The sequence below is a fragment of the Lepidochelys kempii genome, chromosome 7 (genome assembly GCF_965140265.1).
Source record: "Lepidochelys kempii isolate rLepKem1 chromosome 7, rLepKem1.hap2, whole genome shotgun sequence".
Taxonomy (NCBI): domain Eukaryota; kingdom Metazoa; phylum Chordata; order Testudines; family Cheloniidae; genus Lepidochelys; species Lepidochelys kempii.
This window is the reverse complement of record NC_133262.1, coordinates 97,209,854-97,225,228: the sequence shown is the minus strand read 5'-3', so window position 1 is coordinate 97,225,228 and position 15,375 is coordinate 97,209,854. Positions and strand designations below refer to the sequence as shown.

Genomic DNA, 15,375 nt, shown 5'->3' with positions numbered 1-15,375 from the left:
ATCAGACTCTAATTAACGTTAGCACAGTATGGTAGCCAGGAACAGTATCTTTTTAGTGACATTTTAATGCCTTAAAAGTGAGTACAAACAATTTATCACAGGGAACAGGCTTGGCTGCCTTGCTGGGAAAAAAGAGTATTTTAAAACTTTTTTGTTTGAAATGATGATCAAAGCTTTATATTTTCACTAAGTTCTAAATTATTTTGCATTTATTACTATTGGTACAAAAAAGGTTATAAAAACTTCCACCGGTGACTGACTAAGCATAAGGCAAACGAAATCTGCCTATTTACAATTATTTCGGAATGTGGTTAATTTAGTAGTTCTACATAAAAGATGCTTTTATATTATCAATGAAACCTATGAACAGACAGCACCAATTAAATATTACATCCCTATTTTAGGTAGTGTAGGACACATAATTTATACTCCCTTATTAGTTAGTTAGTTAATTAATTTTATTTTATTTCATTTATTTTGGAGGCCAGCAAATGTTATCCATGTTTACTGCTATACACTAGGGAAAAGATCAATTACCTCATAATAGGACACCCTAGAAAAATTTTCAGTCAGGTTCCATGGACATTAAATGGTGTGTCTGGGTGTCGAGCTTTTTTTTGATGTTCACTGTTAAAGTAATACAGGAAAGAAAAGGTTAAGTAATATACATGGTCCCCTAAAATGGGGCACAATCTACTAAGTAGGATAGGGGAAAGGAATTTTAGTGACTTGTACCTGTACAAAACTCCATTGAGTACTTTTATAATTGCTGCCACATCACTGGCTTTAGAATGTGCCCAAATCTTGTGTTCTCTAGGCTGTGACTGTAGGACAAAGCATTGTCAGCAATATAGTAAAGGTGTGACAAGATCAGGAGTGCTGGTAAGAGGCTGGCCTTTCCCATTGTTGGGCTCCCATTGCTGAGCTCCCTTCCCACATCTGTGTGTGGCCCTGGAAAATCCAATCACTATTTATACTATTGTAGGTGAATGCAGAGCAAGTAATGCAAAAGGACGTGGAAAATATACCTTATTTTTGCTCAACACAACATAGTTGATTGCAAATGAGTTTTCTGGAATTTTGTGACCCACAGGAGAGATTTGAGAACTTCGTCAATGCTGTTATAAATTATTCAAAGGAAAGTTAGTCAATTAAAAAATACTTTTGAGTCTCATCGCACAAGTTTGTGACATGAAAACCAATATGTTTGCTCTTTTTTAAGCAGGAGGTAAATAATGGAGTAATCACAAGCAGAAATCCAAGATTTGTTTTTAAAGACTTTAATCAACAACAGAAGAGCACAGAGAACTACATATTTTCAATAACAGAAAGCTCTGATGAAAACCTTCTTTGATACTTTAATATCAGTACACAGATCTAAAACAAAGTAAATTAGCTAACACGCTTTGCATATTCTTAAACTCAGTTCTTATTAGTTTACACAAAAAGTACTTAAGATGACTGACTAAATGCTAGCCTTCAAGATAAGGCCAATATCACGTATTCCTATTTACATATAGAAACCTGATATGAGTTCACGTAACAATTATGTTGGGCAGCCCATATAATACACAATTGAAAGATGAAGGCTGAATTGCAGGAAGGTTTGACTGATTGGGAATGATCTGGTTTTCGATTTCATCACTAGAAGAATTCTTAGAATTCTCTTCCACTAGAAAATATTCAAAAAAACTGTTATTTACAATTATACCTATTAGAATATTTTACAATATAGTATTTTTGCCTTCTGTTTGCTTAAATATTCTAGTATTTTTGCATTCCTCTGTTTTACATTGAAATTATGATCAATACACACTAAGGACATTTGAGTATAGAACAGAGAGAACTCAGACAATACTTATGATTTTAGTCTTCCCACTACCCCAAATCATTACTACAATAAGTCAGCAAAGTGAGGATTTTGTTGGCTTTTCACCAAGAACAATTGCGTTATTTTATTGTACTTTACAGGCAGAAGCCTTAACTTTGGCAACTTCTACACAACTTTGTAAATGGAATATGATTTATGATGCTATGTTAGTAAAAACCAATAGACAGATAAGTCCAGGACTGCCCCTGTGGGGGTCTCCCCCAAAGCCAGCAGGTGGAAATTCCTCTATAAATTACCCTGTACGGAGAAGAATTTCTAGTAGCTACCTTCTACCAAGCAGGCTGAACTTATTTTGTATTTGTAGAGATTTTGCCATGATCTGCAGCCACATCACTGTAATTTACTACTTGCTGTAAAATGTAAAATTAATGAGTATATTTCATGTTTGTCATGCTCTTAGCACTGCTTGCCACTCACACAAATGAAATTTTATATCAGTCAGACTTCATGGGAAATAATCACACTATGTTGGTGAGGATTTGGGCTAATTGTGGTAAAGCTACCAAACAGGAAATTTTACATAGGCAAAATGTAATTACCCAGATTAGATTTTGGTCATATTACTGGCCTTGGTACCCCTAACTTTTCCAAAAATTGCCACTGAATGTCAGCACATGTAGTCAGGACCTTAGCTTTAATTCTCATCTGTTAGACTGCACTTATACCAGCAAAACACCCCCTTTAAACATGTTATTAATTCAATACTAACTAAGGCCCTCTGCCTGCAAACACCTATGTACATGTATAATTTTAAATTTGTGTGTAGTCCCACTGACCACAACGGGACTGCTAATGCGTTTAATGATAAACACATGAGTAACTGTTTGCAGGATTGGGGCTTCAGACGGGAGAGTGCCACCAACTTAATCACCAACCATATTGTATTTTCCAGGGAGGTGTGACTTACGTATTGATCTACTCTGACTCTATTTCGTGTATGACAGCACACCCAAGGCAGTAAGACTGCACACAGTACATTGTTGATAAATACAGATTGGAAACTGCAGAGAACACTATAAAGAGTGAGTCACATTCATTACTTCCTACTGAGAATTTGCATTTTTATGGAAGTAATTTTATATAATAATAGATTTACTTCATGCAGAGATAGTTCAGTTTACTTTATTACAAATACATACTGCATATGTCAAATGAAACCAAATTCAGAAGTTGCTGGAATCAAGTGAAGAAGTTTTCATAAAATGTAAAGATTAATTAAGCTTTCCATAGAAACTAAACTTGAAAAGTACCTTACTAAATTATAGAAATTTTCCAAATATCCATTCTCCATGGCATATGCATAAATTAAAGCTTGATTTTCAGAGACTCCTGGCACCAGCAGCTCCCGCTGCAGTCTATGGCAATTGCAGGTGCTCAGAACCTCTAGAAATGATGCCATTATGTAATAAGCTATATAAAATGTACACCATTAGATTAAATAGAATGAATTTTTATCAGCATAAAAATAGAGTAATGCAGCGATTTACCAGGACCCAGATTATGAAGCAGAATCAACGTTGTCCTGGATAGTCCAAAAATGTGAGATTAAGACTTATTTGTCTTAATATATGTTGAATTAATATGTTTCTTATATATATTACGACTATATGGTGATTAAAACAATTTATGATTTGGTACATATTAGACACTCTAAGATACTAGTTCACCTTGACTATCTTGTGTGCATCGGTCTACAAGGTCTGACTTTTAAGCTCTTCTCTTTCCCCTAACTCCCTCCATGAACTGTGGATGTACATATCAACTGCAAAATGTTTTAAAAATTGTTGTAATTATATATTCTTATCTCCTAGTTAGTGGAGGCCTTTTTTCAAAACCACAATATTCTCCTGATGTTCCTTTGTTTAAAACATACTTATTTCCAATCTTACCTTTAGCTTTGCAGTAAATCAACTGAGGGAGAAGTGCAACTGAAGACAGGAGCCACTTGATGTGGCCACATTTTTCCTCTCTTGCATTGTAACAAAGAATTGTAATAGTGGTTAAACTACAAGCATCTAACTTTGTTAATATCAGAGGCCAGTTTCTGTACATTATACAGAAGTGTATTTCTTACCTCCAGTTGGTGATTTTTCCACTCCAATCGTATACTTTTGAAGAACACGAATGGTCTGCCCAGTTGTTTTTCCAGTTTGTAACAAATCTAAAAAGAATGACTGTCATTTTAATGAACTTTTAATGAGAATTTTGAAAAACAAGAAGATACAAACCCTGGTTTTTTTAGACCAGTGCCTCAGCTTTTAAAAATTGAGCAAATCAAAATGATATAAATCACTAAGAGTTAGTTATAGTTCTGCCTGATTGTGCTAGTAACTTTCAGGTAGTTTCCCTTGCTGTGCCTTAGCAGCACCTACAGATTGCTCTGTGGCTCTCATGATTCAAGACCTTGCTCTTAACTATAAAAGTCTTGCTCTTAATTTATAACCAGCAGCTTGTCCTTCACTCACATTCATTTTACATTCTTAAAGCAAGAAGACAAAGTTAATGTTCTCCTTGAAGGCATCACAGAACATTTTCTCAAAATAGTAAACTGCTGCTAGTGTCCGGCAGCTCAAGGCCACTTCTCTCTCCATTAATGGGGGACAGGTAGGGCTCTGAGCAGGGTTTTTAGGAGGAGGGATCAGAAAGCCCGCATAGCCAGCCAATCCCTGCTACTTATTAGCATGCAGGTCTTCACAGCCTCTCTCTCAGCCCTCGATCTACAGAGAGGATAGTACAAGAATTGTGCTATTCTACATAAAGCATCAGAAAATTTTAAGGACTAATGTGTTAAGGTAAGATTTGCCACAAGTACATACTTTCAGACAAGATTTCCAGCCTTTTTGCGTTCTCTTGCAGGGGTGTATACCACTGGTTGGCCATAATGGAACGAACACCGGTAAGGCTTAGAAGGATTGCTGTCTCTGTTGGTCTCTCTACAGATATATGTAGACGACTAAAGAAAGTCAATAGTATAAGAATAATAGAATCAATCAATTTTGAATATAGAGGACAAAAATGACTTTTATTCAACTTTTGCCATACAAAACATATCAGTAAATGGTGGATTGCATTTTTCTCATACATTTTTAATTCTTAGTGAAAATGTGTTGGAATGTTTTGTATTAAGTATGGGATGCTATATAAACTACTATGTTAAGTTCTACTTCAACTTTGCAGGGTGTGAACTCTGACCTCACAGACTGTGCACTGCCATGTTACTGTTTAGGGAAGGATAATAGAGTAAATTAAAGGAAAGAATAACAGACAAAGCACATTAGTTGTGGATAAGGGGCTGTGCAGTAGGCTTTAGAATCCCACTGAGTTCTTTGGAGACAGGCATGCTGAGTTGTTGGCAATGTTTACCTTCAGGAGGAGGAAAAAGAAGAAGAGAAGTGACTTCTCCTTACATGAGATGCATGTCTACGCTTCATCATATTTGGAGATAGGGCTGCTAAAAAAGTTTTACTTTTTTACTGCTAAAAAAGTTGTATTTTGTTTCCCTTGTGGTAATAACATGTGTGAGCTACCCCAAGGTAAAACAACAATGAAGACAAGGCACTTCAGGCTGCCCTTGCAGTTAAACTAGAGTCCCTGGTCTTACTGTATTTTTACCTCAACATAGGTCACACATATTAATTACCCACAGTAAAAAATGCAGATACTTTAGCAGTGAAAACAAGCGGTTATAGCGAGTGCTGAAAAAGTTTGGAGATTCAGAAACAACAAACAAGGAAACATGTTCTCCTCCCTGGAGCCGGACTAAATGAAATTGCTGCAACTGAACATTTGGAGATTTGGAGTTTTGATAGATTTTTTTTTTTAGGTGAAATTTTACAGTATTGGAATTGTAGTAATTTAAAAATGGAATTTGGCTTTTTGTCAATGTGCATTTCATGGTAATCCCTGTATAAAACAACAGTTAAGGTTTTCTATAATCTCTTTGGAGGATGCTATCTATTTCTTGGGGGAACATGAAGTTATGTGATTTAGCTTCTAATTGAAGTTATTCTAAACTTTCAGGGAACTGTCACAGTCAGAGCCATAAATCATCCACTTAAGAGATGCAGGATGACAGCAACAGGCTGGTAAATACAATAATCTATTAGGATGAGACTGCAAATGTACACAGTTGGAAAACCTACATTAAGAAATTGTCTTTTGACTTAATTTAGGGAACGACTGTGTTTGGGGGAAAAAAGCTTTGAGAAATAAAGGCACCATTCTTAATTGTTTTCACGTAAAAGAGGGGGATTCAGGCTTAGTTACTGGATTTAAATATTTAGTTATTTTGTGTGCGTGTGTATTTATGTATTAGATATCTTACATCCAGCACATTTTAATTTGCAAGGTGTACAGGTACTTTCAGTGGAAGTGGCGATACTCACTGATGACTCTTTATATTTTTAGGGGGACTTTTCTATATATTTCCTATTAGTGGGACATTTATCAGATGAAGTCAGAAAAGTGGAAAGTATTTTAATCTCTCAATAATTTGTATTAGATATATAAAATAAATGTGTAAGCTTTGTCTCTTTAAATTTAGAAGCAAGGCAGATACTTAGCTGTCTTCAAGGTTAACACCTTTAATCAGCAATACTAAACATCTGGAAGGAAGTTAATTAGCATTCCAAAACAATTTATTCTAGCAGACAAACACTTGGCTTAGTATCAAAGTATTAATTGTATAAACCTTCAGAAGGACTCTAAAGTACCTTTCTATGCTAGAAAGGCTGTATCTGTTTAACTAGATTGATTTAAAAATCCTGAATTCAGAAGACAGTGGGGAAGGTTTCTGCCCCCCTGCCTTTGTCTCCTCACAACCTTGATCTGTCCTCATCTGTGGAACCCTGATACAATGCAGCACCTGCAAAAAAGGCTTCTGTAGGATCATGAAGAAAAGCAGCCAAACTCCCCACTCCAGACTCAGATCTGAGTCCACCCCACTTTCAGAAGCAGAGGAGACAATTTTAAATTTGCTTTTAAAGACAAAAAATGTGGCACTGTGACTATCTGCAGGATAAAGTAAGATTTATGCTACCTTTTGAGTGTATCAAGCTTTGCCAGTCGTTGGAAACTCTGATTTGACTGCATCAGATCTAAAAGTATCATCAACTGGCATTCTGGAAAAATAAAGTTAGTTGTTTTAACAGCATTTACAAAATGAATATAGATAACATGTGCCTTTCTGATGATATTGTTCTGGTGAAAGTATTGAATAAACAGTTTTCAATATAAACATTTATTGTTTCTTCTGCCATAACTGTATATTCAGCTATTGGTTAAGGAAAAGCATTTGAATAATCACTTTCTACTACTACCCGACGTCTTTTTGTTTTGTGTTTGTACAGCACCCAGCACAATTGAGTCCTGGTTCATGAACAGGGCTCCTACGTGTTTTGGTAATACAAATAGTAAACAAATAATAATAATAATAATAAATTTACAGGACTCATTTCTGCAACCCTTTCAAGCTCAGAAGAACTGATTTCAGTAGGATTTACTTGCATGAGTAAATACTGCTTAAGGTTGCAAAATTTGGTTCAATGTGATTTTTATCCAGAAGGGTCCTATTTATTCTTACAAACAAATGACAGGGATCTCTGCTTCATTTGTCAGTTGTCTGTCTGAAAGCAAATTAAATTTAAGTGAGATTTACGAATATTTCTACTATTCAGATAGATAATCACATTTTGCAAATCAAATGTGATTTTTCCAAATGCGTTAAGTTAATTTACATGGTCAGTGAGACCAAATCAAGGAATATATAGCAGACTAATTCACTACCAATGCCTTTTCTGTACTGTTTTTGAATATTTGTTAAGGAAAAACACAAGAAGCTATTGGAATTCGAATAGCTAACTTATCCTTTCTAAATAAATATTCATGTCCTTTGAAAAACTGTGAAATGTGGATAATTGTAGCCAGGATGGCAAGAAACAATCTTCACTTACAGAAAATTTAGTGAGAGAATTATAATGCCATGTTTGCAGACATAGGTCAGTGGAGGGTCATAAGAATTAATACTTATTAGCTTCCATGAAAATTAGCTCTGTACCCAATTCAGCCTACAGGTAACATTAAATGACCTCATGGGCTGTCAACCTGTGGAAAGTTGGGTAGATGACCAGAAAGTGGAAAGATTGTGCAGCTACCCCGACAGATACACTGTGTACAGTGGATATTTAAGGGCTTGAGGCCAGATTTGTAAAGACACTTGAAATTAATGGGTGTTTCATGCCTAAGTCCTTTAAAAATCCCAGTAGGTGCCTAACTGCCTCTTTAGGTGCCTAAATACCTTGAAAAATCTGGCCTCAAATCCTTAAATATGCCCCTAATGGATCTGTCAGGATTAATTCCCTGTAAAAGGTATACTGTGCAGCCTCTAATAGGAATAACTATATTTTAAAGGAATAGAAGTGGTAGCCACATGAAAAGAACATTAACACCTACGCTACTAAGTGCTTAAAGTCATTTTTGAAAATGGGACTTTGGCTTCTAAGACACTTGGGTGCTTCTGAAAATAGAAGACTTTGGTCTTTCAACAGGCTCAGAGAAATTTAACAGACACAGGAAACAGACTTGTTTTCTTTTCCAGTGAGGATGAAAGCCATCACCACATTGGTAAAAATGCATCTGAGTAACTGACAAATCTACCAAAGCTTTCTGAGAAAATATAAGATATTGTATCACTAGCCTCTGTGTTTCCCCTGCACTATGGTCTCTGTCCATGGAGAAGTGCTGGAAATCACACAACATCTGTCTCACATATTTTCTGTTCCGGTGGTGTCTTTATCAACATGTTTAGAATTTCCTGTTGATAAAATAGGGGGACTAGACTTTTCCTAGCACTTGAAATTTGATTCAGCATTCAAGAAGCACCATCATTCTAGACATAGGAAAGGCATTTCCCTGCTTTTTCAGGGGACTATAAAACAAGACTACCAGAGACATATCATTTAGGCCCATGTTTTCAAAAGTGAACTCTAATTTTCAGTGCTCAACTCGAAACATGTAAAGTGTAATTTATAGATACCATCTCCAACTCTAACTCAACTCAACTCGGAGCTGTCAGCGCTCAGAAACTCTGAGAATCAGATCTTGGACTCCCAAAATCTGAGGCAATTTTTGAAAATTTTACTCCTAACCTTATAATATGTGGCTTTTTGAGAAATTTGGACCCAATGGGAAGAAACTAAATTTCAGGAAGAAGAAAAATATGTCCAACAATAAAAACAGCAAGCAAGTCTGACAGTAACCCCTCCGTCCCAAAAGCAGTGTTAAATTCTCACTGCTTAAATTCTAAGACTATTCTAACAGATAGCAAACAACAGGAATTTAAATGGCTATTTGTTCCACATGTTGAATGAAGAACTTCTTGAATGAAGAACATGGTCCCTTAGCTCTGTGTTAAACTGTACCTTTCATTGCATAAGCCTAATATTCTCATAATTATTTGGCATGGAATAGAATTTTATGACACTTTGCAAGGTAAGAGAACAAAATATATAGTTTTTTCAGCTTCCTTATCTCACCTGGGATGTTCATAGCAATGAATCTGTTAAGTAAAATATGAGACAAGAATCTTTCCATTCCATAGAACAGAAACGCACTGCAGTTATTCAGAAGCTGCTCCCACTCAGCTTGACTGCAAAGAAAGGTAAGCTATTTAGACCAGACAGTTGATTTACAGTAATATTTTTCTGGATACATCTCTACAAAATATTTCAATGTCAATTTCTCAACAAAAAATTGTTTGAAAAGTAAAAAGACAAAAGAGAGAGAAGACTTCAGTTATGGTACAGAATTTGAACAGCAGTGTGTGTGAACTATTACACAATAATTTACTTAGCTAAATTGTATACTTTACCATAGTAATACAACACCCCACAGTAAATAAGACATGGACTGCGCTTTTGAGATTTAAGGGACTATTCTACAGAGGAACAAGGGAGTATATACTGTGCAATCCCCAATTCTTTGAGATACAGTATTTATTTTAATGTTCAAAGGGAATGCTCAAGGACTAGCAGAGATACACTCATTAGGGAGCTAAGGAATTGGGGTGTGGAAAGAGATGATCCTAAAATTGAAGTAATTATAAATGAAGCTAAGTGAACCACCTATATGAAACAATATTAATTCCATCATCAGGTCTTCTTGAAATTGTAAACTACAGGATGAATCTGCACTATTTTATTTCAGAAGTCTGTGCTACAATATTACAATCCTATAGTTAGTGTGAAAATGATATAGTTTTCAAATATTTGGTTCCAAAATTGTTGATTTATTAATTCAGTGAAGATGAAAGTACTTGTAAGATGGACGGGTGGTGATCTGAACTACCTGAACTTGTAACCTCCTGTTATTTTGTCAGAGTGATATTGCTAGAATGCCAATGTTATAAATTTGTCTATGTATACACTTTATAACTTTCTCTCAAACTCCTTGTATATGTCTTCTCCAGCTTTCCATTATTTTAGATAAGAAGGTTTTTTCCCAAGTTCCATTTATGGTAATTTTATTACAATCAAGAAGGACAGTGCCATTTTGCTAACAATAGAATACCCCTATACATACTATAACCTTGCTTGTGATCAATATGGCAAAATGTATTACAGGTGTGTCTTCTGGATTCTTTCTTTAAATTCTTCCATCTATAAATCTGTAGCTATGCTTAGGGTAGGGGCGATGTCTTCCTATGCATTTGCACAGCACCTAGCACAATGGCGTCCTAGTCATGACTGGGGCCTCTGGGAAATACCTCTTTGAAAAAAGAGAGAAATATAGAAGAGCCATAACAAACCTTGGAACATGCATGCTACCAATAACTCCTTCCCAGTGTGGTGTAAATTGGTCATGATATTTTTCTAGGATTTCCTTTATTTTTTGGGAAGGACTTACTGCTTCTGTAACATAAGAATTTAATCATTTAACATAATATAGAGTATGCAATGCAGCCTAAATTTCTAACACGCAGAGGCTGGCAATACAATTTTTTTATTTCTATCATCCTTCAGTCTAAAGTTTTTCATGAGAAAAGTCCAGTCGATATGCCCTGTCAATTGTAGGTCTTAATCCTGACTAAAGCTAAAGGTGCCAGCTAGTGCCAAGTGTGATGGCACATTTTATGACTGAGAGGGATACAAAGATAACCTAGGAGAGAAGTCAAGGATAGAATAGGTATAAAAATGAGCTCTAAAGATGGTTCTTCTGTGTCAAGAGTTAACATAACATTGCACTGCTCATAATATTCCTGCTTTAGGGGCTCAGATACTCTGGTGATAGGAATTATATAGCACCTATATACAAAATGGAATTCAATTTCCAGAGCTCTCAGTCTAACACATTTCACAAGACTAAACTCAAAACCAAACAACCCTTCAGTTTTAGTTACAGTTTAATTAGTCTTTTCCATATTGATTATATTTTCTATGTACATGTAGCTATAATTTCCTACGTGCAGCTCCTCCAAAACTTCAGAATCAGTTATTTCTGCTCTGCTATCAAAGAGAAATTAGGTAGAGCAACGTGTCCCAAAGTCATAACATTTGTTATATGCTAAGGCTGGAGCAATATTTTCCCCTTTGTTAAAGATTATTTTTTTATAACTTTATCTGGTTCAAATTCCAAAGTTAAGTATATTTTGAGCATGCTGAATAAATTAGCTTTTGCTAATAAATTTGAATAAAAATTAAATTAAATTATTGTCTTCAGTGGGAAAATAGGTGACATTGGTAGTTATGAAAATATTTTGTGTCATACTGTACAAACACAGTAACTGATACACGTAGCCTTGGTAAATACACTCCACAAGAAAGAAGTGGCCATTTTTAAATGACCTTACATTGACATTCTTGATTATTGTTGTATCCTTGACCTTTTATAAGGAATCACAAGATAACATGCCACTTCAAGGCTTTAATCACTACATGAGTTTTATTTATAATCTTTGGCTAGAGGAATTCTAAATATAACTCTTGTTAAAAGTGATAAAATATACACAGAATTCTAGCATAATGGCTTTTATTTATCAATAGAATGCATAGAATTTTGTTTTTCAAACTTTAACTAGAAAACGTTATTTTCAATTTTAAACGATTCACAAAATATGATTCACAAAAAATGATTCACTAAATCACAAATATGAAATTTCCAAATGTACAGCAAACTGGTATCACATTTCTAGGAGGTTATTTGGGAGGTCTAAGTGCTTTTGAAAATCTTACTCCCAGCGTTTATGTAAGTTTGAAACCAAACAATTTGATTTTTTTTTTGTCTTCTATTTCTTTACACAGGTTTTAAGTGTCAAACCTCCAGGCTGGATTTAAGTGATAGAGTTACATTATTATACCAAACATTTCAGGTACTTTGAATGGATACTCAGGGTCACAGAAGATTTTATGTATGATTACATTTCAAAGAACGCAGAATAAACACCGATTTTTAGAAATGTGTTGATTCACTCTTTGCTGTCACTTGTAGATAACCATTTGATACTTATGAAACGCTGCTTTTCTATAAATTTAGAAAACATGAAACTATTAACACCAATTGTTAAGCGAGGAAAAGGGCTACATACTAAATATTGTAAGAATTTCAGTTTTACATTAATTATTTAAAAAAGAAAAAAGTCCAGCTTATTACCCTGGGGTGAAATTCTTATCACCAACATGAAGTCAGAGTGATCAGGCTCTGTGCAGGTGAAATGCCAAGGGACAGTGGGTTTGGGAGCTGAAATTTGCCCTCACAACCTGATGCGAGGGTATGGAGTTGCAGCACAGACCTCCACTGCAGCTTATGAACTGGAGTAGCAGCTAGAGCTCCTCTGTATCAGTTGCATGTTATCGAAATATGACTGGCTCCCAATGTAGATCACTCTACCTCTCCTCTACCTCACTCCCACCACTACCCTTTGCTCTAGCCCAGTGATACTCAGACTTCAGTGGTTCAGGAGCCAAATTAGTGATCAACATTACCCAACATTACCCAAAAGAGCCACAGTAGTGTGAATTCATTGTTTCATTTACTATTTTTATATAACATATATATTATTCTCCCAGCAAAATGCCTGACCAAGTATTCTACAATTGCTTAATAACATAGTAAAAGCATCCTGACTGGTTAATAACTTAGATTAGTTAATAATTAAATCACACAGTGTTTTAATATCATGTGCTAGAAAGAGCTGCAGGAGACACATTCAAGGGTCAGTTGCAGCTCGAGAGCCTTAGTCTGTTCTAGCCTATGCAGGGCCTGCATGGAGATCTCTTCTGCAACACATAGGAAAATCACAGAGCACTCATTCCTGTGGCTCCTCATGAACCTCCAATGCATGCTTAAGTAGTGCCGAGGCCTTAAGTTTACCAATTTAATCCAAAAATAGCAAAACAAATTCTTGTTAAAGAGCTATACATTTTGTGGGGAAAATATAATGAGAAAGTTTATTTCAATAATTATTTTCTGGGAGATGTTGGTTCCATATTTTATTAGTTATATGAAGAAGGAAGAATGCAGCCTAATTTGACTGAATCTGAAACAGGTTTTTATTTTTATATAATTAGAAAAATAATTAAAACATAAGCAACATTATGAGGATGACCTGTTATGTCAATTACCTTGTCTTAAGTTCATCACTTACTATAAAAATGTTCCAAACCCACAAAACCTTTAGGTTGTGGAGAAAATATTTTCTAAATATATTACCTGCTTCTTTTGCTTCATTATATGGATCCACAACATCTGACCTATAGCTAAGGAGGTGTAAACAATGAAATCTATCATCTGAACCCATACATTCTGGTTAATAGTTCCTTTTGAAAGGATACATTTAAAATTGTGTGTATCAACAGACAGGCAGTTAGGTGGTAGAATACGGTTAATGGGTACCTACAATTAAATAACAAACAAATATTTTGCCATGCAAAAATATTCAGTAGTTATATCAATATTGCACAACATTGTGTCCGACAAAATGAGCTACACTAAAATGCTTTACTGAAGTCTGGGGGCTTAGACCAAAAGCGGTACAATATGCCAGTGCCAACTGAAACCAAAAACATAAGCACATTTTGTTGGGGAGAAGCAGTTCAAGTCTGTTTGAAGCTGCTTACTTTGATCTAATGCTGGATACTTTGCTCATACACAGAATATGAATTTAAAGGAAATGGAGGTTAGTTACCTGTAACTAGATGTTCTTCAAGATGTGTGGTCCCTGTCTGTATTTCACATGTGGGTATGCATATGTGCCATGAGCCTGAGTCGAGAAATTCTAAGCAGCAGTGTCCATTGGCCTACAAATGTGCAGTAGATCTCTCCATACCCAACTGATGGCATAAGAGGCAGTGTGGGCCAACACCTCTCCAGTTCCTCTTCTGATTGCAAATCCAACAGGATTTGAAGCAGAGGAGACGAAGAGTGAGATTTGTATAATACAGATAGGCATCACAAATCTCAAAAAACTTCCTGTTACAGGTAAGTAACCTTCATTTCTTCCTCATGTGGGTGGATTGACAAGCCATGCTTAGACTGGAGGGGAGTGAGAAGCTGGAAGCAAAGATGCTTGCAGTACTGCAGTTCCCACAGCTGCATCTTCAGCTGAGGCCTGAACTAGCTCATAATGTCTGCACTTTCCAGAGACACATGTCTCACCCAAGCAGTAGAGGCAGCATTGATGACTGTCACTCGTGGAGAAGGAACAAGGGCAGGAGACGCAATTCTTGAACTCTGGGACTCTGGGCATAGTTCCAGGTGACGGGGAGGGAGTCCCCAATACAGGGAAAAACAAGCTGTAATAACAATACTATAAAACTCTAACTAGATTAATATAAAAGTTATGAAACATAGAAACTATTAAATATTTATTTACAGGTTCTATCAAGAGAAAAAGCTGCAGAATTCTGTGGACACAGAGATTCTGACTCAGGCCATGCGGCAGTAAGATGGAACTGGAGAGGTGTCAGCCTGCGCTGCCTTTTATACCCTTAGTCGGGAACACAAGTGGGCCAATGGACACTGCGTGTTAGAATTTCTGGACTTGGGCACATGGCACTCATGCATACTCAGGTGTGGAAAACACATAGGCACCAGCACTCAAAGAAGAACTAGCTCAGCAGTTACTGGCAAAGATTAATAAAAAAGATTCTAACAAATTCTGTGGTTTTCACTCCATCTCACACTTACAGTGTGTGTAACTAAGACCCTGATAAGAACAACAAATTACCCTATTGCTTTTCTTAACTTATGTGTCTTAGGAAAAATGTAAGGAAATAAATTAAAAAAAAAGAAGGCTGAAATATGTTTGTGAGATAGTTTGCAATTATGGTCCTAACATAGGGACGAATGTCTCGCTACACTTTTATGTAAAGCAGTATGAATTTCTCTTGCTTACCATTTTGACGTTCTTTTTCTGATCCACTTTTGGTTTTGGCTCCTTTGTACTTTTAGGGTCTTTTTTTACTTCATTCTCTGTGAAAGTTCAAAGAATA

General features: G+C 35.8%; 1 protein-coding gene across 9 annotated transcripts in view; it reads right to left on the bottom strand.

The window, feature by feature from the left end:
• Positions 1-1,306: 1,306 nt before the first annotated feature.
• The window catches only part of CFAP46 (cilia and flagella associated protein 46), a 141,125-nt gene continuing 127,056 nt past the window's right edge, over positions 1,307-15,375 (bottom strand). For 6 of the 9 annotated variants that reach the window (XM_073353956.1, XM_073353952.1, XM_073353955.1 and 3 more), the window contains 9 exons: positions 15,279-15,355; positions 13,717-13,777; positions 13,595-13,630; positions 10,695-10,797; positions 9,424-9,536; positions 6,930-7,011; positions 4,708-4,844; positions 3,966-4,052; positions 1,307-1,672 (listed from right to left, as the gene is read on the bottom strand). In XM_073353956.1, coding sequence (XP_073210057.1) covers positions 1,536-1,672; positions 3,966-4,052; positions 4,708-4,844; positions 6,930-7,011; positions 9,424-9,536; positions 10,695-10,797; positions 13,595-13,630; positions 13,717-13,777; positions 15,279-15,355 — 833 coding nt within the window. In that variant the 3' untranslated portion in view covers positions 1,307-1,535. Of the gene's footprint in view, positions 1,673-3,965; positions 4,053-4,707; positions 4,845-6,929; positions 7,012-9,423; positions 9,537-10,694; positions 10,798-13,594; positions 13,642-13,716; positions 13,778-15,278; positions 15,356-15,375 lie in introns of those variants that run through there. The other 3 variants (XM_073353960.1, XM_073353959.1, XM_073353958.1) reach the window with 3 other exon arrangements.